General features: G+C 37.4%; 1 protein-coding gene across 12 annotated transcripts in view; it reads right to left on the bottom strand.

Moving 5' to 3' along the window:
• Positions 1-23,385, bottom strand: part of LOC127623774 (MAP/microtubule affinity-regulating kinase 3) — a 74,001-nt gene extending 50,616 nt beyond the window's left edge. For all 12 annotated transcript variants that reach the window (XM_052098268.1, XM_052098270.1, XM_052098271.1 and 9 more), the window contains exons 1-3: positions 22,753-23,385; positions 11,258-11,449; positions 6,207-6,260 (exon numbers count right to left, since the gene is read on the bottom strand). In XM_052098268.1, the coding sequence (XP_051954228.1) occupies positions 6,207-6,260; positions 11,258-11,449; positions 22,753-22,803 (297 nt within the window). In that variant the 5' untranslated portion in view covers positions 22,804-23,385. The remainder of the gene's footprint in view (positions 1-6,206; positions 6,261-11,257; positions 11,450-22,752) is intronic.
• Positions 23,386-25,540: the final 2,155 nt, after the last annotated feature.

The raw sequence follows: 25,540 nt of genomic DNA, 5'->3' as shown, positions 1-25,540 counted from the left end.
ATTCAGGTGGTTTTAATGTTGTGGCTGATCGGTGTATACACAAACGTACACATTACATTGCATTTTAATGGTCCTAAAAACAAGCATTTCTTTTCTACAAAAAACAAAACTAATAATACACTTTACTGGATGGTCAAATCCAGACATAATAAAGCATACAAGTGACAAGCAGGCGCAAAACGTTCTGGATGACGCAAGCACAAATGAGATCACTACCAGCGGGACAGGCCCACATCCCAAAATGCTTCCAGACTACAGAGATTTTGTTGGTTTGTAAACATTCCTGTGGGGTTGAACTCGCTCACATTCTCCTAAAAGCATTTATACCAACCAGGATAGCACATGTGCTGAGAATTACCTGCCCTTTCCTCATGACCACACAAAGTAAAGGCTGTACCACCTGCAGACCACACCAAAAATTGCCAAGATGATTTCAACCCGGTCTCATAACAAGTCAGACAAAATTAGTATGAGATGGCAAAATCCAAAAATGAGTTAAATTATTCAAAAGATACAACTTTTACTCTCATAGAGAAAAATAAACAAAACAACAAATGTTTTTTTTTTTTATTATTTTGTATTATAACATTTAAACCTTAACCCAACCCTAAACCATAACCATCAAGTCTAACCTCTTACCCAAACCCTAACCATGATTTTAAAAGGAAAAATCTAGTGCATCATGAAAGAAAATGTCAGGGTTTGTAATGAGAAGAGGGAAGCGTATTACAGGTTTATGACATGCATCAGTCATTTCTTTTGCGTAAATAAATATGAAACGAGTAACCAAATGTATTCACTAATGTTTCTTAAAATAAAGCGTTTGATATGAGACTAGCACAAATGTTGTCTGTTGAATTGATTTGAAATTCTGCTTGTTAATAGGTTAGCCTCTATGGAAATAAAAGTCATACTAAAGACCATGGCTAAGTTGTACAAACCTTGTACAAATGATTATGATTTGTCATGAGGCTATGTTGGATGATTTTATCAAAGCGATGTGATCAAGAATAAACTTTAAGACACCATGAAATCCCTTACCCAGTGCGGTATTCTTTTCTGTGTTGACACATTTAACTTTGAAACAAGGAATTTAAGCTGGGCTTATTGAATAGCCCCACCCTTTTTGTACACAGCAAATACATTTTCTTAATGTCAAAGATACGAACCATCATTTGCTACTTGCTAGGCAGAAGGTATAAAGGGGAGGGACATACTCATTCTAGACATCATCTGATTGGACAAAAAATCTGTGACGTGCAACATGAGGCATCAATATTTTGTATCCATTTTCCCAGATAATAAAGATTGCGTATATCCATTAGTAGTGCAATTTATTAACATTTAGGAATACACTAGCACACAGATGCCCTGAAACTAGTACATATGAACTAAAAACCTCAAGACTCTTTCACAAGAGTGAAAATGGTGACTCGTCCCATTTTCAATCACATTCTCTGATCTCGGATACTTCTCAAACACTAGCTGCGAGAAAGACACATGGATATATAAGAGTTTCTAGGTACCAGTGTCTGGAAATACAGCTGGGATTGTGAACGGAACTACTGCCTTACATCAACTCCCATGTACACCCACACGTATTATCAGAAAACATGCATTGATGACGTTAACACACATGTACTGCTTCCGGCTATTGGACACTCTGTGCTTGCATGCTCTCAACACTGACTCAAACTCTGTTTGTCGATTGCCAATTCTAACCTGATATGCATGTAGAAAAAAAGGTTAATTCTAAATATGGAAAAAGAACAAGCACAAGAGGCTCTCAGCCCACTCTCAGGAGTTGTGTAAGAGGTTGCACCAACGCAAATAAAAATGCCATCGGTGAGAGACGACGAGGAGCTTGGGCAAGCACATAAGTGATCATTGTCTGAGAGAGGGCCCAAGGTGTGTGGGTGGATGCTGTGTTTAAAAATTAAGGTTAACGGCAAAGTGCTGCATGCCAAATTAAACAGCAAGACAGAAATGTGTAAAAAACAACTCTGTAGTATGCGTAGCTATTTTCACTACATCCAATGTCACTAAAGACGCTATAATATCGCTTGATGACCTATATTCCCTATTGAAACAGAATGTTGGTGTGGAACATATCGAAGGTATTATCCCTTTAATTAATAGCCAATAGCCTTTAGTTTACGTCACATGCATGAAGCATGATTTACTATACTTGCTATTTGGTTGCAGGTGGCTTTAGGGAGGGATATTTTCATCCTAGAGAGCATCTGACTGGACAAAAATCTGTGTAGTGACACCATGTCTCATATATTAGCCTTCCATTTACAATTTAATGCCTGATTTTTATATATATATATATAAACTACATTAATTACAAGATAAATAATGGTGCCAAGACATCCTTGTAATTTTCTTGACTGGCTATTTGCCCCCAACATTACAGAATACCTACACAATGGTTTACACAATATGAACCTACACAAATGGTTTAATTTTTGTTGTCTCTGCATGTTAAGCTGGGACAGGATAAAGTATTTTAAATATGACTTGATAGGACCTCATTAAATCAATCTCAGGCTAATAGAGGACATGACATCTTGATCGCAGACAGCTACAGTAGACCATTGCTGCAGATAGGGACCCGGGCCAGCACTGGATTGCACTTGGGCTCAGTCATGCACAGTCTTTGTCCCCTGTGCCCCAAACAGATCACCTCCTCATGAGACACAAACTAAGCAATGAGCTGTCAATCACTCGCAAATGGAAAACAGTCTAAAAATCAATGGCCTGGAAAAACAAGTGGCAGCTAATTATAGGAGGAAAGGGAATCCAGAGGAAGGGAACATCAGCACTCTCAAATTGGCCTCAATGTGACAATGTGATCTATATAGTCCATCCAGTGAAAAAAGGACAGGGAGTGCAGGAGAATTGGGCTGGACTAGGGCAGAGTAATAAACCTAAAAATGCCTCTCAATATGCATCATCCTTTTCACAATATTGAATCAATGTATATCTCTCTACAGTGGTGGGCAAAATATTGGTACCCTTGGTAAATATGAGAAAATAAGGCTGTGAAGAACATATCTTGATTGTTTATTGAAAAAAATCTATCCTCAAGTAGATATCAAACAAAACAAGTTTTATCAAAGAAATTATATTTTTTTCAAATATTTGTGTGCCACAATTATTGGCACCATTTTATTGAATACTTTGTGCAACCACCCTTTGCCAAGGTAACAGCTCGGAGACTTCTATATTTATTTTTTGGTCTTACCCATTGTGATGGATGACTAAGAGAACTTGTCCTGTGTTTTCTAATATTTATACCCATTTGAAACAGGAAGTCATGGCTGAACAATTTCATGTTCCTTAACACAGAGGTGTACTAAACAAAAGGTAAATAATGAATAGGAAAATACATCAGATATATTTACTCGTAAGAATTTCTAGGGGTGCCAATAATTGTGGCAAACGTGTTTTGGAGAAAAATATTTAATTATGAGTGTTTTTCCTCACACTGCCGTTTTCAAATGGTTTCCCAAATTTGCTCGTCAATGCTTAAACCCTCTTACTGTGCATGTGAAAACAATGCAAGATGTGTGGCCCTGCATCATAGCCATGTATGTTCAGAAATTCAATTGTCCTTGTGTTCCGACACCAGACAGCAATTCCGCATAAACTTCCCATTGCCTTTGAAGCAATGCAATGTTGTACAAAGTAACATTTATCTTTAAACGCACTCAATGGAAATAATAGGCACAACAATGCCGCTACAACATGGGCTGCCATCTTGATTGTTTTGGGTAGGATGGATCACATGACTGCATCACAAGACAATAAAATAAAACGTCATCGTTTTCAGCCATCTCTGTTTTCCCTGTCGACACTACAACATGGCATTTTCAAATTTATCCACTTGGGAGAGCTTTTTCAAAAAGCTCAGTTTTCACTGGACAAAAGCACTATCTCAGTGTGGACGGAAGGCCAAAACGTAAAGAAAAAGATGCATTACCAAATGAAAATGTATTAGTGTGGGTGTAACCTTAAGCATTTTCATCTAAATGCACAAATATAACAAATAATGATAAATAGCAATATCTACCTACATATAATTTGATGTAAACATTTGAATACATGAAAAAACCTAATTATTTAAGTGAACATTTTTAAAGCTAAATCACAGTTTTGAAACAATCCATTGATGTACAGTTTGAACTGATCCACTGAGATGAATCAACTGTAACGATGTAACGAGTCATGACATAGGGAAGGATCACAAAATGAATCAAATGAAATGAAACAGTCTTTGGAAAACTTAATTTAAAAGCATGTATTTAAATGATATGCTATATATTACAATTGTATTCAAGTTATTATTGAAATATTCACACTCTGTTTCTTTATTTTAAATCACCAACAAAATTCATGTAAATATGTCATGAACATTTGATACATCAACATTTCCTTGGCTGTTGTTTCTTAATTGTATATCGCTAGCAAAATCATTACAGGGAATGTTGTGAATATTCAATGTATCGCTCTGCCAAAGGCTGTTATATCTTCATATAATATCGCTAGCAAAATTATTGCAAATCTGATGTGAATATTTGGCTTACCGCTCTGCCCTAGACTGGTGCTTCTTCATTTTATATTGCTAGCAAAACCATTGCGAACTTGTCGTGAATATTTCTTAAATTTGCATCACAAGCAAAATCATCAGGAATATGTAGTGAATATTATATCTATTCCCTGCCTTAGGCTCAAGTTTCTTGACTTTATATAGCTAGCAAAATCATCATGAATCTGTGGTGAATATTCAGAAGATCACCCTGCCCTTTTGTATTCAATATATCCACATTTTTGAAACATAGAAACATCCCATCAGAAGTAAGAAATCTCCAAAGGACTCAAGCTGAGCAAAGCTCCCCTCCTCCACTGTCCCATCTAAGCACTCTTCTTTCTGCTCTGGCATACGTGTAGTTATTATTCGAGCCGCTCGTTCTGATTCTCGGCTCCGTCTATTATTAGCTGCCTCTGAAATCCAAGTCCATTGAGGGTTTCCCCCATCAGCTACTGCTCTTCCATCATGCACCGCTCTGAACAGAAGTCCTTTTGATTTTAGATCAGCATCTTGTTCTAATGACAATAATTGTGTCATATTATGCCAAATCAAAAAGACAACTTCAACTATTTTTATAAAAGCATTCAGTTAGCATACTGTTCATCTTTATCCAAGCAGCAGTCCCTCAAGCTAGTAAAAAGGTACAACAATACTGTCTACTAGGCTAGGGCAATATACTGCATTTTCACAATACACTCCTGATGATCATGTTGCAGATATAAAATTAACAACATTGTTAAATATCATGAAGATTAAGATTCAACTTTATTGTCATTGTGCAGAGTACAGGTACAGAGCCAATGAAATGCAGTTGTTTTCGCATATCCCAACTAAGCTGGGGTCAGAGCACAGGGTCAGCCATGAAACAGCGCCCCTGGAGCAGATAGGGTCAAGGGCCTTGCTCAAGGGCCCAACAGTGGTATCTTGGCGGTGCTGGGGCTTGAACCCCCGACCTTTCGGTCAGTAACCCAGAGCCTTAACCGCTGAGCCACCACTGGCCCGTTTTTGCGCATATCCCAACTAAGCTGGGGTCAGAGCGCAGGGTCAGCCATGGTACGGCGCCCCTGGAGCAGATGGGGTAAAGAGCCTTGCTCAACAGTGGCATCTTGTCAGTGTTGAGGCTTGAAACCCTGACCTTCAGGTCAGCAACCCACAGCCTTGACCACCAAGCCACCACTGCTCCTTTGAGATGAGTGCTATGTTATATGTTATACTAACATTATAATCTATTTGACCTCAATTGCTGGTTGGGGCAAAATGATGGTTCATCATAAAATAAATAAATAAAATCACCCTTTTTAACCCCTTTTCAGGGCAAATTTATAAATACTGAAATAATATACAGTTATTCAAATCGACGATCATCAAAAAGTCAGAATGTTGAGATGTATTTTTTATTTTATTTTTACCTCTACTGTCTATTGCCATAGAGGCCGTATCTAGATAATGTTTAATTCTCACTAGCAGGAAAAAAGGGTCTTTGTTCAGAGTTGCTCTGTCCATGCTTTTATTCTTAAATCAGTAAAAGAGAGGGCGGTCCAGGATAGGGGAGGACGAGAACTAGGGAGACAGGATTTTTATGGCTCTGTAGCAATAATAAAATGTTTACCTTTTGAAGGCTGGTAGGATTAAGTTGTGTCTTATCAATTATTTTTATGGCCACCTGCAGGAAAAAAGAAGAGAAAAAGCACATTTTACTGGCAGGATTCCGGGTCTTGCACAAAGCCTGCAAAATACCATCACTTTATTTTTCATCTCAACATCAGTTTGAATCTCAAGAGCATATCCATTTTACCCCAAAATTCAAAAGAAAAACCAAGAAATTATATTTAGCATGTAGAAAATAAAGCTTATTTTCAGTTTCGTAAAGATTTTTTGCATTATGAGATTATTTTAATAACATTAAAGCACTTCTGCAACCCTGTTCTCATTACTGAAAATCCAAAAATAGTGAAATACTACTTAAAATATGAAGTATTTATAAACATGATGATGTAGACTAACTAATGTCCACTATGGTATCGGGGCTCAGTAAAGGCAGATTTATAATTCTGCATTAAACTTTCGGCGTAGCCTGACCTCTTCAAAAATGTAACTGCATGTCGCCTCGACATCGACCACATTAGCTATGATTGGTCCACTTTAAACAGAGACAGACCACCAGGATGGTAACAAGGATCTCTGAGGTTGAGTCACATTTTATCCATTACATTACACTGTATATGAACTCGGGACCAATAAAGCAATTGTCTCAATTGGGGACATTTAAAAAAATAATATTATTCTGTTTGTGTATCATGAAGTTACAAGTGAAATGCAACAAAAGATATCAGCTTACAGCTTATGAGTCTAAAAGCTTTTTTCTCCGGGCCTTTACTTGATATTAATTTGATATGCGAGTGAAATAATACGTTCGCAAACTTTCCGATCAGTACGATGATTTGTCTGTATATGTACAGCAAAATACTTATGCATTATTATTATACAGTAATACAGTATACAGTAATTTCCTCATTTTTTTCTGCCTGCAATGGAGGCAACATGCAGGTATGATAAATAATATGTACCTAAATTTCACATGTTCACATACTTTGAACTCATTTTTGAAGCTAAAATAAATGAATAAATACTTTTGAATCCAGAAATTACATTGTTCACATTGCTTTTGTTTATTTATGAAACACATTGTTAGCATTGTTGCTTTGTATTCGCAGAACGACGCAGACACACCAACGCAAAACTATAAATGCAAACCAACACGTTGGCCACTACGCAAATCCTACGCCATAGGTTTGACACAGAAGCATAGAGCACCTTAAAAGGGATCCCACCCATAAAAATATTGTCCTGGCCTGGTTTATACATCATTGACATATTTGTTGTACTATGCATTTATTCCGAGTCAGGACAGGATGATTTTTTGTATTTCAGGGAAACTGATGTAGACAAGAGCTTTAAACTTTGCCGGTTACATGTGACATTTGAAAAATACATTCACAAGATCTTCACTGCTCTTCTTCACTGTGTCTGACACACCCGAATCTCAGTTAAAGGGATATTTACTCACTCTCATGATATCCCAGGTGTGTATAACTATCTTTCTTCACCAGAAAACATTTAAAAGAAAATTAGAAAATATCTCAGCTCAGTAGGTCCTTAAAATGCAAGTGGATGGTGATCAGACTTTTGAAGGTAAAATTTTTTAAATAAATCAGTCAGCCAGCATAAAAATCATTGATACGACTCCTGCGGTTAAATTGAGGTCTTCTAAAGCGACACGATTGCTTATGGTGCGAAAAGAAAGTTTTTAAGTACATTTTTTAACGTAATCGCATTGACATTTGAAACAGGTGAGAACTGACGCACGTGTGTCAAAGCCGGAAGAGCAATGCCGTTTACAAATGTGGAGGAATGCTGTCAGGGCACAATTTTCCAGGACATTTTAAGCACCCAACAACTGTAATATTTAAGCAAAATCACATGCGTCTATTCTTTTATTTTGGCTGTTTTTAATGGTAGTTTCTCAACTCCAGATAAGTAGTCTGGATGTGCAGTGCACTTCAGAGTGCACTCTGTCATCTCGCACACAAGTGCGCCGTGATGATCACGATAAGGTGTTTTCAGTGTATGAGCGGACAGCTTCAGGTTGAAGCGCACATCACTTGCAGATTACCTATTCAATTTATTCATAGACTTTGTTTAGTTGAATTATCACATTAGGACATATCACTATTTTAATTTGAATAATTGTACATTCAAACATTAATAAAAAATATTTGATATTCCATGACATTCTGCATTTTATTGCTAATGACATTTTTTTGACTAGATTCTGTGTTTTCCACATATTACATGTGGTAACCGCGGTTTAAGCACACTACGATCATTGAATTATAAAAATGTAATTCACATCGCGAGGTATTAATGCCAAATAACCATGTTACCAACCCAGTGTGAAATAATTTTAAGACATCATTGTCTTAAGTTTATAACTCACAGCGATGCAACTCATGAGGGTTGAAAAGTTGAGAATCACTGATCCACAAATTTGTTTTCCGGGGTTATTTTTTTTTTCTCAAAGAATAAACTAGAAGCACAAACTTAAGCTATTTGAATGATTCAAGTATAACAACTTTTCTGCTAAATTGTGCAACATTAGCTGCAATAAATTCTGTTTCACAAATTTGTCAAGTTTAAGTAATTGGTTGGCTTAGTGATTACTTCTGGAGATGCCACTAGGTGGCGACAGATGAAAGTCTAATGTGCAATGAGCGCGTGCGTCACTGAATCATTTTGAGATGTTCATGACTGAAATCTGCTAAGAGACTTTATAGTATTTAAGCATTATAAAAAAAAGCAGATCTATAATTTCCATTCATTTTGTGAACTGCCGAGCAGTTGTTCAATAAGACAACAATAATAGTCTAATAATAAGTTTCAATAACATCCTTGCCTTCAAATCTTGCATGAGAAATCAGTAGAATGATTTAAGCGTTATAACAACAAAGCAGATCTACTGTATAATTTTCCTACAGTGCCGAGCATAACTTATCAGAATAGACAACAATAATAGCCTAATAACAATAATAATATTGAGTTTCAATAATGTCCTTCTTGATTGTAAAGCACATTTCGCATTAGTTGAGTCGAGGCGTCAACACTCCGCTCAACACCAGCTTCAAGCAGCACTTTGCCCTTCACATGACAAGCGCTGCAGAAAGTGTCACGGAGGGGCGAATTAACAATCTTGCCAAGCTAGAAAGTAGGAGGTGTGCACAATAAACATTGAACACGTGTATTTGCAGAAAATAAAAATAGGACTCGTTTACGTTAACATCTTAGTTTTTTTTTTATTTGTTATGAATGTAACTACTGTAGTTCAATAACTGGGGTCTATGGATACTCGGAAACAATAAGGTCATAATCAATACAAATAACTTATGGAGACATTCAAAATCTCTTCATACATTTTGACAGTTTTAAAATATTTATTGTAGCTTTGTACTCTCAAAGACTTAATTTGTGAGGCAAAAACTTGTGAAAAACACTTTGGTGTGAAGTTTGATCTGAGGTCACTTCATAGACTTAAATGTATTTAGCGGTGCTGACGCGAGTCACGTGACAGGCCCTCTACGTGTATAAGCATTAGCCACATTTACACATTAATAGGTCTTCCACCCTTTTCTCTCCTTGATGGAAAAGGTAGACTCGCATGCTGATGCTGAAGTAACGAACAACATACCCCTCTCATTCAGTCGGTCGGTATATGTACCAGGTCATTTCATGAATGTGGCTTCTAACTGTTCACAAGCTGTTGTAGCCAAGCACACGACTGGCTGTAGCTGTAACCAATCATGTGATCTGCCTCATTTGGACCATGATTGTCAAGCACACGATTGGCTGCTGCTGTAATCAATCATGAGGGTGTAAGCGCCTCCATCCGTTGATGTCGTTTCACAATACGCAGTCACCGGCGGTTCGTGTGTTTGACTCCCATTCAGAGTCCTGATTGTTATCATGCTTTTGTACACGTAACAAAAAACTTGCTAGCAACACAGCGAAACCGTTTTATTATACGAAAATATTTTCCAGGACAAAAAATTATGTTCAAGGACATTTGGGTACTTTTCAAAAATGATTTTTCAATGACTGAAAAACTGCATTGCATAATTTCATGTTTTCCAGGTCGCATGGAACCCTGCGCTGTACAGTTGATTTGGGTTTAGACCTGTTATTACCCGTTTCTTTCTCACAATGGTGCGTTTGTGTTCTTATCCTGGATGTCTCAACCGAGTGGAGAAGGTGAGATTACCTCGGTATCCAAGGCTATGAGAATACGTCACATGAGACAGCTTGAACTCCACCCTCTCCTAAAGTGATGGATTATAGTTAGAAAGTACTTAAATATTGATCTTTTTTTCACACCAAAAGTGATCGTATGGCTTTAGGAGACATTAATTTAACAGCTGGAGTTGATGACGTTTATGCTGACTGACTGTCTGTCTGTCTGTCATTTTTGGACCTTCAAAAGAGAAATTCACTTGCATTTTAAGGACCTACTGAGCGAAGACATTTTTCTTCGAATGTGTTCTGGTGATGACAGAAAGTCATACACACCTGGGATATCATGAGGGTGAGAAACAAATGAGGATTTACATTTTTGGGTGAACTATCCCTTTAATAGGTACTCCACTAAAATAAAAATAGAAATGTGCTCGAAATGTTGCATTAGTGCTTAGATTATATTTCAACTGTATCTGGTACAGTGTGGCAGGTTTTTTCAGCGCTCTTTCTTTGTGACTTTTTTTGCAGTTTATTATCTTGCAGTAATGCAGTGACATAGTAATTGATGTATACGGTCATGAAATCAGAGACCCTACCCTGGAATTCCCAACACATCTAGATGCAATGTCTATGGTTTTATTTCTTAACAGAAGTAACGCGGTATTTTGCGCAAAGCGTCGTGTTTTCACTGTCATGAAAATAATGTCACAATGCAAAATATTTTAATGATCCAAAAATAGGTTTCATTTTCTTCCAAAGAAATCAATACTTAAGGCACCATGTGACACTTAACAATCTTAATTTATCACCTTCATATTATATAATTAACCAAAAGTTTAGTATATTGAACGTTTAGTATATTGAACGAAAACTCACCTCTCTTCCCGTGAGAATGTGTCGTGCCAGTTTGACCTTGGCGAAGTTGCCCTTGCCGATGGTTTTGAGCAGCCGGTAGTTGCCGATATGTGGCTGCTCATCAGCACAGGAGGCGATGGAGTTTCGGCAGCGGACCCCTGACCGCACGGGACGGGACGACACTTCATTCCGCCCATCTGTGTGTGATGTGTGCTAGAAAGAAATGAACAGACCATTATTAAAAGAGATACATTTTAGTTGACGTATGAAGTCAGTTCCCCATAAGCTCACACAGGTGTCAGAGCATAGTAGCCACAAAGTGTCCAAATACTTTTGTCTGAATTATAAACAATACATCAATTATTTTACAATTTGAAAACCAACCAACTTTGTGAAATGTTTTGCTTGAAAAATGTGTTCTTTCTTTTTTAAATAAAATTCCATTTGGTTTCATCCTTTGTTTTAAAAAGACATTAATACATTAAGTGTGGCTAAAACATACAAATACTACAAGCTGCCAGTGAATATCTAATACGCATATAAACATTTAAGAGAATGTGACAAACTAAAATGAATCATCATTCACTCACCCTTATGATATCCCAATTGTAAATAACTTACTTTCATCAGCAGATCAGATTTGAAGAAAAATAGAAAACATATCTCAGCTCAGAAGTGGATGGTAATCAGACTTTTGAAGCACCAGAAATTCAAGACAGACCACATAAACGTCATCTATTCAACTCCAGTGGTTAAATAAATGACTTCTAAAGCAACACAATCACTTTTGATTTGAAAAAGATCAATATTTAAGTACTTTTTAACGTCCGGTCAGCAGCAGTATGCGCGTATGACATTATCGCGTAGGCACATGAGACGTGCAAGAACTGATGCACGTGTGATGTGCTCTCCTAATTTGGAAGTGCTCTTCATCAACTGTAAGCCTTTCCTTTCCTCGTTTATTCTGGTGAGTGTTTATATTCCTCCAAAAGCGTGCGTGAACACAGCGCTGCAACAGCTAGCTGATCACACCACAGACACGGAACAACAATACCCGGACTCCATTATTATTATTATTCTGGGAGATTTTAATCAAGCTAACCTCACCCATGAACTGCCCAAACAGTCTGGCACCAACAATCATGCCCCACTCATATTTTTATATAATGGCAAGTGATTTTCTAGTACCAAATTAGCAATTTAGCATGATTACTCAAGGATAAGTTGTTGGAGTGATGGCTGCTGGAAATAGGGCCTGTCTAGATATGATCGAAAATAGCTTTTTTCAAACAGTGATGGTGCTGTTTACATCAGTAATGTCCTGACTATACATTGCGATCAGTTGAATGCAACTTTGATGAATTAAAGTACCAATTTCCTTCCGAGACAACAAAATCTGTACATTATTCCAAAACCTTTGGCCGCCAGTGTATATGCAATTGTAATTTGCAGTATTCATTAACATCAGAATGAATAGTAATAACGATGATGAATGAACATCATCGTTATTATTGTCATAATTAAATGCTGCAGTGTTTTTCCTCTGCTTTGCTCATGAACCAAAAGTCAAACATCACCAGCTAACAGTTTATGGCTGACTTCTATGTTTATGTTTATGTTTAAGGAGGATTTTAAAGGGGGGAAAAAAATAAAATCTAGTTTTAAAGAAGACGAAATTGATTCAAACTTTGTGTGACTTTTCAATGACTTATTCCTAATTACTAGAAGTGTTGAACATGTTACATTTGCCAGAATCTCTCCCACACCCAGACATTTGAACTTCTCTCAAAAACAATTTATCAAAATCAGATAAATTCTTCATTGAACTTTCTTTCCTAAGATCTTAAAAAGACACCCAAGACAGCACTTCAGGGAGACAGGAAGGACAGCTGATCATCCTCACAATGGCAGACCACGCGTAACAACACCTGCACAGGATCGGTACATCGGAATATCAGACCTGCAGGACAGGTACAGGATGGCAACAACATATGCCTGATACAGGGAAGACATCCTCCTCCCTCATGTGGTACCCTTCCTGCAGGCTCATCCTGGTATGATCCTCCAGCATGACAATGCCACCAACCATACTACTCATTCTGTGCATGATTTCCTGCAAGACAGGAATGTCAGTGTTCTGCCAAGGCCAGTGAAGAGCCCGGATCTCAATCCCATTGAGCACGTCTGGGACCTGTTGGATCGGAGGGAGGGCTAGGGCCATTCCCCCAGAAATGTCCGGGAACTTGCAAGTGCCTTGGTGGAAAAGTGGGGTAACATCTCACAACAAGAACTGGCAAATCTGGCGCAGTCCATGAGGATGCACTGCAGTACTTAATGTAGCTGGTGGCCACACCAGATACTGACTGTTACTTTTGACATTGACCCCGTCATTGTTCAGGGACACATAATTCCATTTCTGTTAGTCACATGTCTGTGAAACTTGTTCAGAGTTTATATATACACTATTAGTAAACCTCAGGTTAATGGGTTATCAGCTATGTTCTTTTTCTTTGGCTTTCAATTTAGTTTCTAAACAGCAATCAAGCAATTCTGTGATTTGGTGACTAAAAACAGCCATTTGCTCCTTACTGTTTCAGTTTAGGAGCTAACGGCTCCCAAGTCATGATTTTTTAGTCTGGAGCCCTGTGACACGAGAGACCACATGTGCTCAGCGCTCTCGTGAATACAGCTGCTGACTGGAAGTAATGATTTATAGTAACAAAGTACTTAAATATTGATATTTTTCAAACCAAAAGTGACCGTGTCACTTAAGACATTAATTTAACAGTTGGAGTCGTATGGATGATGTTTATGCAGACTATATGAGCATCAAATCTCCATCCATGTGCATTTTAAGGACCTACTGAGCGGAGATATTTTTCTATTTTTCTTCAGATGAGTTCTGGTAAAGAAAGAAAGTCATACACACCTGGGATATCATGAGGGTGAGTAAATGATGAGAGAATTTTTTCATTTTTGGGTGAACTATCCCTTTAAATTGGATACACATTTATGAATGGGTCAAACTTTTTGATTAAAATTCAAATTACTTCAGAGATTTCAGATTAGAGTTTGAGGTAATGTGCCAGACGTTAAATGGCAGGCATATGAAAATAGAACAAATGCCATTTGAATGAATAAAATTTTTTGAACTCGACAACCTCAAAGATCAGCTCAACAGAGGAAATATTTGTATTTCCTCATTACAAGACTATATTTCTATGAACTGTGCCAGTCAAAGCATTTCAGTGTACATCTGTTTGTGCTGGTGCCTCTACAGTTTCCCCTAATAGGAAGAGAGACAAGTAAATAATGTAATCTGGACAAAATGTCAGGCAATTTCCTGGATTTCTGCTTTGACTTCCTCTTTCACTGACTGGAACTGCATCCTTTCAAGAATGGAGAGAGCTGCTTTACAAAATACATGTAAATGTTGAAATTTTAAAAAGTAACTTTCCTTTCAGGCACTCATACTTGGTCCTTTTAAGACAAATGTATACATCAGATTTTCTTACTTTCGTTTACGTGCTACCTCACGATTTACAAGAATGTCAATGAATTTAAAGCTGTAAGAATATAAAGTGAATGTAAAGATTTAGGCATGCTAGTGAAAGCAGAATTAAAAGGTCATTCCGTGTTAATTTGACAAGAGGTCCGTTGCCAATATTTAATTTTTTTTATCATTTTCTGCTAAGAAACGTATTATTTTGAGAGTGGTCAAAATGGAAATGTTTGCCTATGATTTGGGAACAAAACCATAAGTAAAAAATTTACTTTAAGAAAATCTGTACTAACACAGAAGGGTTTCACCATCTTTGGACCCCTAGTGATGCATTCGGTATCTTTGCAGAAGAACATTTCTGAAATGTAAAAACTGTATGTAGATATTTCATGTGTGTCTCGAATTCTTAAAAATAGCATTTTTGAAAAGTGTTTTTCCCCATTTTTGTACTCACACAATTGCAACAAGGATGCTGTAGTCAACTGATTTTAGTAATAAGACCTACCCTTTATGTAAAAATAAAAGAATTCTGTCACTTTTATAATAAATGTAGTTTTTACCTGTAGTTTTGCTACAAAATCAACGCCGAATATTTAGACAAAAAAAAAATAATAATTGATTCCCCAGTAAACATTAAACCATGGCATTTAATATTTTGGCTTACATCATCATTTGTTTATTTTTCTTCAGAGAATGTATTAACAAAATAAAAAATGTCAACCGGGGATATTTCTGAAATTTGGTTAATTTGACACGGAATAACCCTTTAAGCAGGCCACATCCACATTTATACATTTTTGATGGAAACCCCACTTACATTGCTACATTTATGCTGCTTAACCAATTTCTAAGGGCATTTTCCACCACTGAAAATGGAGACTTTCGAAAAAGCTCTAGTACGGCATACTTTGGAAAACAATGATTATAGGGAACTGAAGTTGTCAACCAAAAATATATTAGTGTGAATTTACTGCACTAATTTTGGGTGAAACTCTGCAGAATTTTGTAGAATGAACTTAAAGATGGTCAATGATTTAAATGAAGCTGAGAGTGCTTTACAGTGAGAAGTCATAAGAAATGTAGAGTGATAGCAAATGTAAAGTTATAAGAATGTAAAAAGCTCCATTGATCAAGATGCTAACGTCTAAAGCAACTCGAATTGTATTGATCAAGATACAAACCAACCACCTACTCACTGAATCAATAACTGTAATAGATGAGCAATGATAATTAGGGCCCATGGTTGTAAAAATCTATTAAACAACATGTCAGCATCACCAAGCAAACAGGCAGAGATGACACCATCAGCCCGCTCACCGAGGACTCATGATACGTTTTCAAACAGCATGTCAGTTCATCTGGAACAGAGTGACTTAAACTAGCAGACAAAAGAGCTCAGAGCTCAAACAGACCTAATAATAATCTCCAATGTAGAAACCACAGACCCCAGCACACATGCCGTTAGGAAAAAAGAAAACTGAACAAGATCTCTCAATAAAGGCAACAGGATATTAGGTATGACGTGGCTGGAGTTTTCATCAATGCTTGAGCACTGCGGACTGATGGGCTGCTGTGTAATTTGGGCCAGCCCACTGCTGCACAAATACAGGCCCTCCCTAAAGGCCATATAGGCGGCCGCTCCGGGCTCCAACATGGTCACGCGGAACCCGTAACAGAGCGAGAATTAATTAAACTAATAAGGCCAAAACAACACAATGGCTTTTATTTTTAAATCATGTAATTACTTTTATTTTGAAATCGCTTACACAATGGCATAGTTTCCATATATTGGGATTAAAAAAATACTCTTTATTTTTATTTTTTTTGAATCCCAATAAAAAACATTCAATTCAAATTGTTATGCTAATACTAAAAAACACATTTTCACAAGTGGACCCACACTTTAAAAAACCCACTGTAGGCTCAAGATGTGCCAATTGTTTTCATTCATTTATTTAGATAAGTCTGCCAAAAACATGACCACTCCAATTAGGGATGTCAAAAGAACAGGTACTTTGGTACCAAGATGATACTTAAATTTTAATGATTGACACCAGTGTTTCTACAGTAACGGTTGTACTGACTCAGTTCCCACATGCTGTCTGACTAACAGACAGCTGCTTTCAAATGTTCACACTTTAATGAGCATATGCCGTTACTACTTTTACATTTAAATGGACATTTAATCAAATATAAATACTGATATGTCCTAGTGTGATTATTAAACCACCTAGTTAAAGAAAAAAATACAGTCAGTGTGAGGCCTGGGTAGCTCAGTGAGTATTGACCCTGACTACCACACCTGAAGTCGCGAGTTCGAATCCAGAGCGTGCCGAGTGGCTCCAGCCAGGTCTCCTAAGCAACCAAATTGGTCCAGTTGCAAGGGAGGGTAGAGAAACCTCCATGTGGTCACTATAATATGGTTCGCTCTCATTGGGGCGCGTGGCGAGTTGTGCGTGGATGCCGCGGAGAATAGCACTGGGCTCCACACATGCCATGTCTCCACGGTAATGCGCTCAACAAGCCACGTGATAAGATGTACGGATTGACGGTCTCAGACGAGGCGGCTGAGATTCATCCTCCGCCACATGGAATTTCTGAGCATCGCACGCTGTGCTTGTTGCAGTAGATTTTGGAAGAGAGCGCATATGTACTGTAAAGTGGGCAGCACCTGCAGACTATATATTTATGCAGTATAATTCAGTCATAGCATTTTGCACTTAGGCCATATAACCAATGTCTTAACGGGAGGTATGAATCAAAATAAAGGTACAACTCAAAATAAAAGCTTGACGGGAAAATTACAAAATTGCTACAGAAAAATATTACTATATAGTACATAAAACGTAGTATTTACTGTAATAATTATAGCAATAATAATACTTTTATTATTATACAGTATTTAAGCAATATATTACAAGCAAGAGTGCTGTTGAGTGAAGTTTTCATTTGCAATATGATGCTCTGTTGTGCAGTACTTTGACAATTGGAAAACATGCAATTGTTTTAAATTATTATTTAGCTTGATACTTTTGTAATCAAGTAAAAAAAAAAACATTTTATTTATAAATTTTTTTGGTAATGAAATTGGTATTGAGGATTGTGAAATTTTATGATGAAACAAACAACTTGGGGTGCAATACATTTTTAATTCATTAAGAATCACCGGCTGATAAAAGTAATTTATTCGGGAGGTAGCACAGTAGGGTCATTTGTTCAGGAATCGGGCTGCACTGGTCACGGTCTATTTTTCAAGTTGTAGATCCAAAAGAACAGGTTCTTAAGAGTAATTCATTTGGGAGTCGTACTATACTGGCTGAATGGTTTTGTGATGTAGATTCAAAAGCACCGGCTTATAAGAGTCATTTGTTTGGGAATCGGAGTACACTGGGTGCACTGAATGGTTCCCTACCCTAATGGTGTCAGCACCATCCAGCAATTCATCATGTGATTTCAGTAACTCCATCAATAACTCTATGAAAGGATCAGCTCTACTTTACAAAAATCAATAACCTTTCAGAAGTCCTACCACAAAGTAACAATGAATAATATGCATTAGAGCTTCAAAGAAGAGAGTGGGTCTTATAAAACATACTGTAATAAAATATATCTAGAATATACTGTAGGGTACAAATGTCTGTGTCCACACGAATTTCTTAAGGCCCTCGTTTACTATATTGACAGCATGTGCTGTACTCAAGCTGGCATGGACTCCACAAGTTTGTGCAAAACCTGATGATCCATGTTATCCAGCATGATTGAGATTGTTCCAAAGATCATCTTGTGCGCTTCAATGAAACCAATAAAAATATGAACTTTCACAAAAAGCACTGGCGTAGCCACGGGTGGGCCTGGGGAGCGGTGCCACCCATTGGCATTTAGGCCCAAAAACGTTCTGGTTTCATCAACAAATGATGTCAGAGGCTGTTGGGCTGGATAATGTCAGCATCAAAGCTTTCAAAACAGCAGCTCAAAAAAACAACTAGATCGCTCTCATTATAACTAAGCCATTTACACACCTGATGCGGCGAAGAGACTTGCGTTTAGGTGACGGACATCCACTATCGTCCATTCGGTTTTCAAAAATGTATAGGGTAAATCCCCCAAAATCCCATATAATAATTAATATCCGTTCTCAGCCACAAAGCCTCCAAATGTTCTGCATGTAAAATAAAGTAAAAATTTCAACCAGATTTAACCTGGTACTGTGAGAGTATTTTGCCACCCTGTAATTAATGTGATTCATCCGAGCTTTGTTCCCAGCAAAGCAATTTGATGAATACATCAAAATAAATAAGAACTGGTTAACTCAAAGTCTCTTAATACTCCAAAGCTGATGCAAATAATTTTATGGGACCAAGAGAGATCTTTAAAAAGACTGTGTCCTAAATTCTCATCTAGGACAATCTAGAGTACATTCTAGAGCAAAGCGTAATATTTCTTTATAATAAGCAAGCAGCCTATAAAAAGCATTATTGTTGCTGATAAGATCTAGACCTAGTTTCAAGTCAAATATTACATTACAGTTTCACTCAAAGCATCAAGTCAATATCTGATGTCGCCTTTAGTGTTAAAATGCAATCAATAGGTTTTACACCGTTTAAGGGACTAATCACAATACTCACTGTGGTTCTGATTTCATATTATTCACCAAATATGCTCTAAAACCTCACAACCTGGATTCGTTTCAAGTGTATTATGCATTAAAGCCTTCCCCAGTCAACAAAGCAGCTTGTAACAGAGTTGCTTTGCACATTACAAAAGACTCTATCTTATATCATAAATGTAATCAGCCTAATTAGAATAGATAATTAGCACTTACTATAGTTATGTGGTGCCTCTTGACGGAGAGGGAGCCCTTCATTCTAGCATTGGCGATCTGAATGGCAGCGAAACTGACAATAGAGTCCGTTTTTGTGATGCTGACAGCTCATTGATCGGCTGGCACAAGCCGATGCCCAGAGGAGCGTGAAAACATTTCCGACACCTGTCGTTAGATGGGAGACCGAGGGTGGAGAGATGGATGCTGTGAGCTTTCTCCACCTCTCTCGATCCCTATCTCGCTCTCTCTCACTCATTGGGTACCACAAAAAGAATAGTCATCACTCCAGGACTAACTAGAGGTGAGACAATCAGGCAGGTAAGATCTGCTTACTTAAGTGAATGCCACTTTTTTACCCATATAACAGAGCTGACGAAATAGGAGGCTTTATAGCTCTATCACACTATTTCTGTACTTTAGCAAACTATTTTAATAAGCATTTTTCTTATTCCTGTATAACTATTATGTATGCCGTTTATATGTAAGACTACATCGAAATGTTGTACTTTTAAAAATGTATGTCAAACCGCAGGACTATGTACTATACAAATCTAAATATGAAAATACAAATGTGATAAATTGACCAGTAACATAACCTATGCATTTTGTAAATATATATACAGAAATTAATATAACTTTATAACCTTGACATAAGAAAGTTCATGTTCGTGTAGTTTGTCAACTACCATACTCTTCTTGTTATGAAAGTGATTAAATGTAGTGGCAGTAACTTATTATAATTTTCTGTAAAGTTTGAAAAGTTGTTAAGTTTGTCTGTCCTTTGGCAAAAAAAAAAAAAAAAAAAAAGTGGCAAATAGAATGGAATGCAACAGTGTGGCACACGTTTACATTTTATCAGTATTGCGGAAATACTGTTACACTGTGTAACTGTGGTGGAGAAATTGTAACGTTGTATCACTGTACTGGAAATATGGTTAAACTGTATCTTTGCAGCTGAAATATTTTTAAATGGCATCATGCAGCACAAACATCATTATAATATTGCTAGTGCTCTATAGTGGAAAATGTAGCAGAATAAATGTTAAAATGTATCACTGTAGCAGAAATACAGTTACACTATCTTTGCAACTGAAATAGTGGTACTCTGCATTACTGTAGTGGAAATACAGTTACACTGTACCATAGCAGCTGAAATTGTTTCACTGTCATGTAGCGCCAATATAATTGTAATATTGTTAGTGCTGTACCAGTGTAGCAGAATAATAGTTACATTGTATCACTTTAGTGGAAGTACAGTTACACTTTTTCATATAGCACAAATACAGTTAGTACATGTTAGTGATGTTTCAGTAAAGAGGAAATCACAGCGAAAATATGGTTAGCCTGTAGCTTTGCAACTGAAAATACTGTTACACTATATCACTGTAGTGAACATAATGTTACATTGTATCACTACAGCGGAACTAAGATTACAGTGCACCTTTACACCTGAAACGTTACTACGTTGTTTTAAAGAGCAAATATAGTTGTTAGACTGTTAGCGCTGTATCGGTGCAATGGAAACTGTAGCGGAATAATTGTTACATTGTATCACTTTAGCGAAAATACGGTTACACTGTATATTTGCAGCTGAAATATTGTTACAATTTATCATGTAGCATAAAAATAGTTGTATTGTTAGTGCTGTATCAGTGTAGCGGAAATACAGTTAAGCTGTGTTCCCACTGGCAGCTAATTTGTCGCTGCATGTAGCCAGTGGCTGATGGTTAGGTTGCTAGGGGCATGTATGGAGTCTAAACAGCACTGTTTCTTTACAATTAATATTATTAAAATATTAGTAAGGTTAACATGCTACGTTTATTTACTATATCTGATCATTTATATTGTTTTATTTGCTGTCACACAAGAAACACATAAAAATTATTGAATAGTTAATTTTACAGGCTATTGATGATTTAAACCTACTTGGAATCCCTGCGATCTCAGATACAACTTTCCACGCATCATTTTTCTTAAATATGTCCCTGTACGTGGGCAGAGACATATCATATAACACTGCTAAATTGCTAACAGCAAGGATTAGCCTTTCCTCCATCTTTCCGTCATTTCAGGAGCTGAGAGAGAGAGGATCACGTGAGCTCTACCATCTTCTCTCGTATTGGCTGTTGCTCCCGAAAGTCGCTCTTCATTTGCATAAAGTGAAAAATTTGTAAACATTAAACTTTGTCGCATCGCTGGACACACCCGCATCCGGTCGCCAATGGTTGCCGTCGCTCGCGTCGTCGGAATTCGCCAGCTCTCACTGAAAATTAATAAGATGAGGTAGTTTTGTCGCTGCGTGCTGCTGGCAGTGTGAACGCAGCTTTACATTGTATTTTTGCAAATTTACTGTATTATGTAGAGAAAATGTAATGGTAACCAGCTGGTACATGATAGCTATGCAGTGTGTAAACCTCATTCCCATGCCAGAGATTGCCGGTTTCGAACCCTGCTCGGGGCGGGATGAGAAAGACCGGTGGCACTGGTGCCGTGACCCGGATGAGAGTGAAGGAAAAAGGGAGTGTGTGTAACGGTAGTTGGCTAGTATGTCACCTGGCCTTAAGAGACAGGCTAGAGGCCATGGCTTTTATAGCGTCTTTGCTTACATGGATCTCCAGTTCGAATCCCACTCAGGGCTGGTCGAGTAGGACCAGAGACACAAATATAGTTGTAATTTTGCTAACGCTGTATTACTGTAGCGGGAATTGTTACTGTGTGTAGCAAAAACACCTTTTCAGTGTATTGTAAATTATCCACACTGTATCGTTGCAGCGGAAACATTATTAGGATGTAACATTTCACAGGAAGTCGAGCGATGGTGACTTGACAGTTATTTTGCGGAATTAAGCTGCACTCGTGGGAGTCATCCGGTAACGTTTCATCTTTTTACACCCACTTTACGACTTCCAAAAGATCAGATAACGTTCCTGTCAGCAGTATGAAACAAAGGCTCCACAACTGAGGACGCCGCAACGTTTGTGGGAATCACACATTCATAACCCTGTTGCTGTATGCTTTGCACAGTGCTATCTGTAGAGTGAATTTGCATGCTATAAAGTTTAAAAGTATATTTAAAGAAATTAAATGCAATGCTTTGAAATATAAAAAAGTACAAGTTCAAAGCGCTGTCACCAGTGACAAAAACATACATTATCAAAACCCATATGAATTAAAAGGCTTCCGTATACTTACGTTTTCTGTATCCTTTTCATTGACAGTAGGTAGTGGTGTTCTAGTTGACATTTTAATGTCTTTATCTCCAAAGTGGATCTTGCAGTCCAAGTCTGTCTGATCGCAAGTCTTTATTTCGCAGGGTGGACAGCTGCCGTGCACGAGCTGATGAAGACCATGGATTCGATCGGCATCAACTTCGTCCCGGTGCCAAATTCCAGCACAAATGCGGATCCCAATTAATGCAAAAATTCATCCAGACACATAACAGCACAACAGGTCATCGGTGACCAAAATAAGCAACTTTCCACAAAGATCTGGCAACCAAAAAGTCATAACCAATACACTGGAACAGATCACCTTAAAACTTTTCCAAAAGTGCCTGTTGTAAAACAACAGAAACTCAAGCACAAACAGTTCCGAGGCCCCTCGAAACTGCACACAGCGTTCAGACAAGGAAAAGGGGAGGGGGAGTCCGCAAAAACCTGTTCTGGATCTTGATGCGGCTTTTTGAATATTCAATGCTCCAAGTCCCACATGTGAAGCGTCAGTGAGCCCCAGACAATCTGCTCTTAAATCACTCCAGGTTGATTACATTCCTCCCATCCCGAACGTATGGGTTTTGCCAGCCCAGATATAGCCAAGTCCAAGATGGCTGCGTGCTGGCTGATTGTGCCAAGCCAAACCCAGCGCAGCTCAGCCGGAGGAAGTGAGGACAGAGGCGGCTGTACAAGCTCATTGGCCGGAGCGGCGCTGTTTGTTGTTGCTGGGGTGATTACGAAGGAGAAAATGCACCTGTCGCACTACACCCGGCAAAATAACTCAATGGTACATGAATGGTTCATGGTCAGAGTGCACATCTTAAAAAAAGTCCATAACCATAGGCATGTGAAAATGTGAAAAAAGCATTTTATTTTTTTGTAAAAGTGGACACTATGCAATTTCTAGCAAAATTTAAATACTTTGGAAATACTCTTCTTAACCCTCCTATGGTCTTCGTAAATGAGCACTACCTCTGGTCCTCCTGGTCATTTTTGACCGGAAAAAAATTGTAGCTTATTTTTATTATTATTTTTATGATGATGATCATCTCTTCTTCCCTGAAGTAATAAAAAAAAAAATGCACTTCTTTTGGGATTTTGTGTTATTTTGATCTCATTTACAATATATTTCTGTCTTTAACATTCATTTCTATATACAAATAAGCACATTTATGAAAATTGAGTACGTAAAAACCTACAATTATAAGTTGAAACGTGAAGAACATATGAAAATGTGTGATATATTGGAGGCCGATTGCTGCCATCTGGTGAACAAAATATAAATAACATGATTTGAATATAATGTTGTGACAATAATAGCCAGTAGATGGCTCCAGTGTTCTATGCAGAGACCTATTGTGTTGTCTGATTGTTTGTCGTAAACTAATTTTTTTTTTATCACAAGTTATGCATTTGGATATACATTTAGACATGATCTAACTATTATTTGTCAAAGTTTAGCATTTTAAAATTTTAATTTGAAAAAAAAAATTGAAGTGCCTGATTTAGCAGTTAACTGAAATGAACTGCAAACTGAAGAATCAGAGTAAACATTTTGCAATTTAAAACTTTCTTCAGAAAATAAATATTTTTAAGCATTTTTTTTGCACATGCTGGTTTTAATGTTTCTTGGAAGACAGTCTGCACACCATTATTTCTGTGTGTGTGTGTGTGTGCACATGCGTGTGTGTGTGTGTGCGTGTTCTGTATTGTGGGTGTGGTTTTATCTCACCCCCTCAAATTAGTGTCTTTTCATCATTGTGGCTGATTTATTGGTTTTATTTGACAACTGTAAAAAAATAAATAAAAACAAAGCTCTGTTATAGCCTCACCATTTCATTTTGTGTGTTTGTGTAAGTGTTTGTGAGTGGGTGTGTATGTTTTGCACTCTGGATGTTTTATAGTCTCACCCTTTAATTTCAATGTGTGTTTTTTTTTGCATTGTGGCTGATTTATTGATTGTATTTGACAGATCCCAGAAAATTGCTCTGTGTTTTGGTCTTTCTCATTCATTTTCAAAGGTCGGTCAATTTTGACCATGAAGAACAAAGGTGTCTTTTTGTTTTTTATTTACAACCACTTAGACTTATCAAATCATGGACAATATTTGTAAGTTCAGATGGAAAGTAGAAGAAAAGTCACCAAGTCTTGTACCGCTCAGATATAAGAAAACAGTATGTCTTAGATAACATCAAAGATTGTTTTTACCATGTTTTTTTTTTATACATGTTACCATGGTAATACCATGATTTTTATCATGTAACATGGCAATACTATAGTTTTGTCATCTATCTATCTATCTATCTATCTATCTATCTATCTATCTATCTATCTATCTATCTATCTATCTGTCTGTCTGTCTGTCTGTCTGTCTGTCTGTCTGTCTGTCTGTCTGTCTGTCTGTCTGTCTGTCTGTCTGTCTGTCTGTCTGTCTGTCTGTCTGTCTGTCTGACTGACCGTCTGTCCATCCATCTGTGGTCTCTTTTGAACATTGACACTGACTGAGGAAAATTAGGATAATACATTTTGACCACTTTCAGCTCTCCTCAAAGTGCACATAAAGAGTTCAGGCAACTACCTCACATGATCATTGAACAAGCACATGAGTTCTCACATAAACATCTACCAGTAATCTGAATGTGCAAGCTTAACCCTTCCAGTGTAATTACTGTAATACAGGAACTAGTGTGTCACTAATAATGTGACTGAAATAATGATTTACTGGCTGAAGGATTCACCAAAAAGGACACAGGGATTATTGTTTTTCT

This window comes from Xyrauchen texanus, chromosome 30 (assembly GCF_025860055.1).
Source record: "Xyrauchen texanus isolate HMW12.3.18 chromosome 30, RBS_HiC_50CHRs, whole genome shotgun sequence".
Classification (NCBI taxonomy): domain Eukaryota; kingdom Metazoa; phylum Chordata; class Actinopteri; order Cypriniformes; family Catostomidae; genus Xyrauchen; species Xyrauchen texanus.
This window is presented reverse-complemented; position numbering and strand designations above follow the sequence as displayed.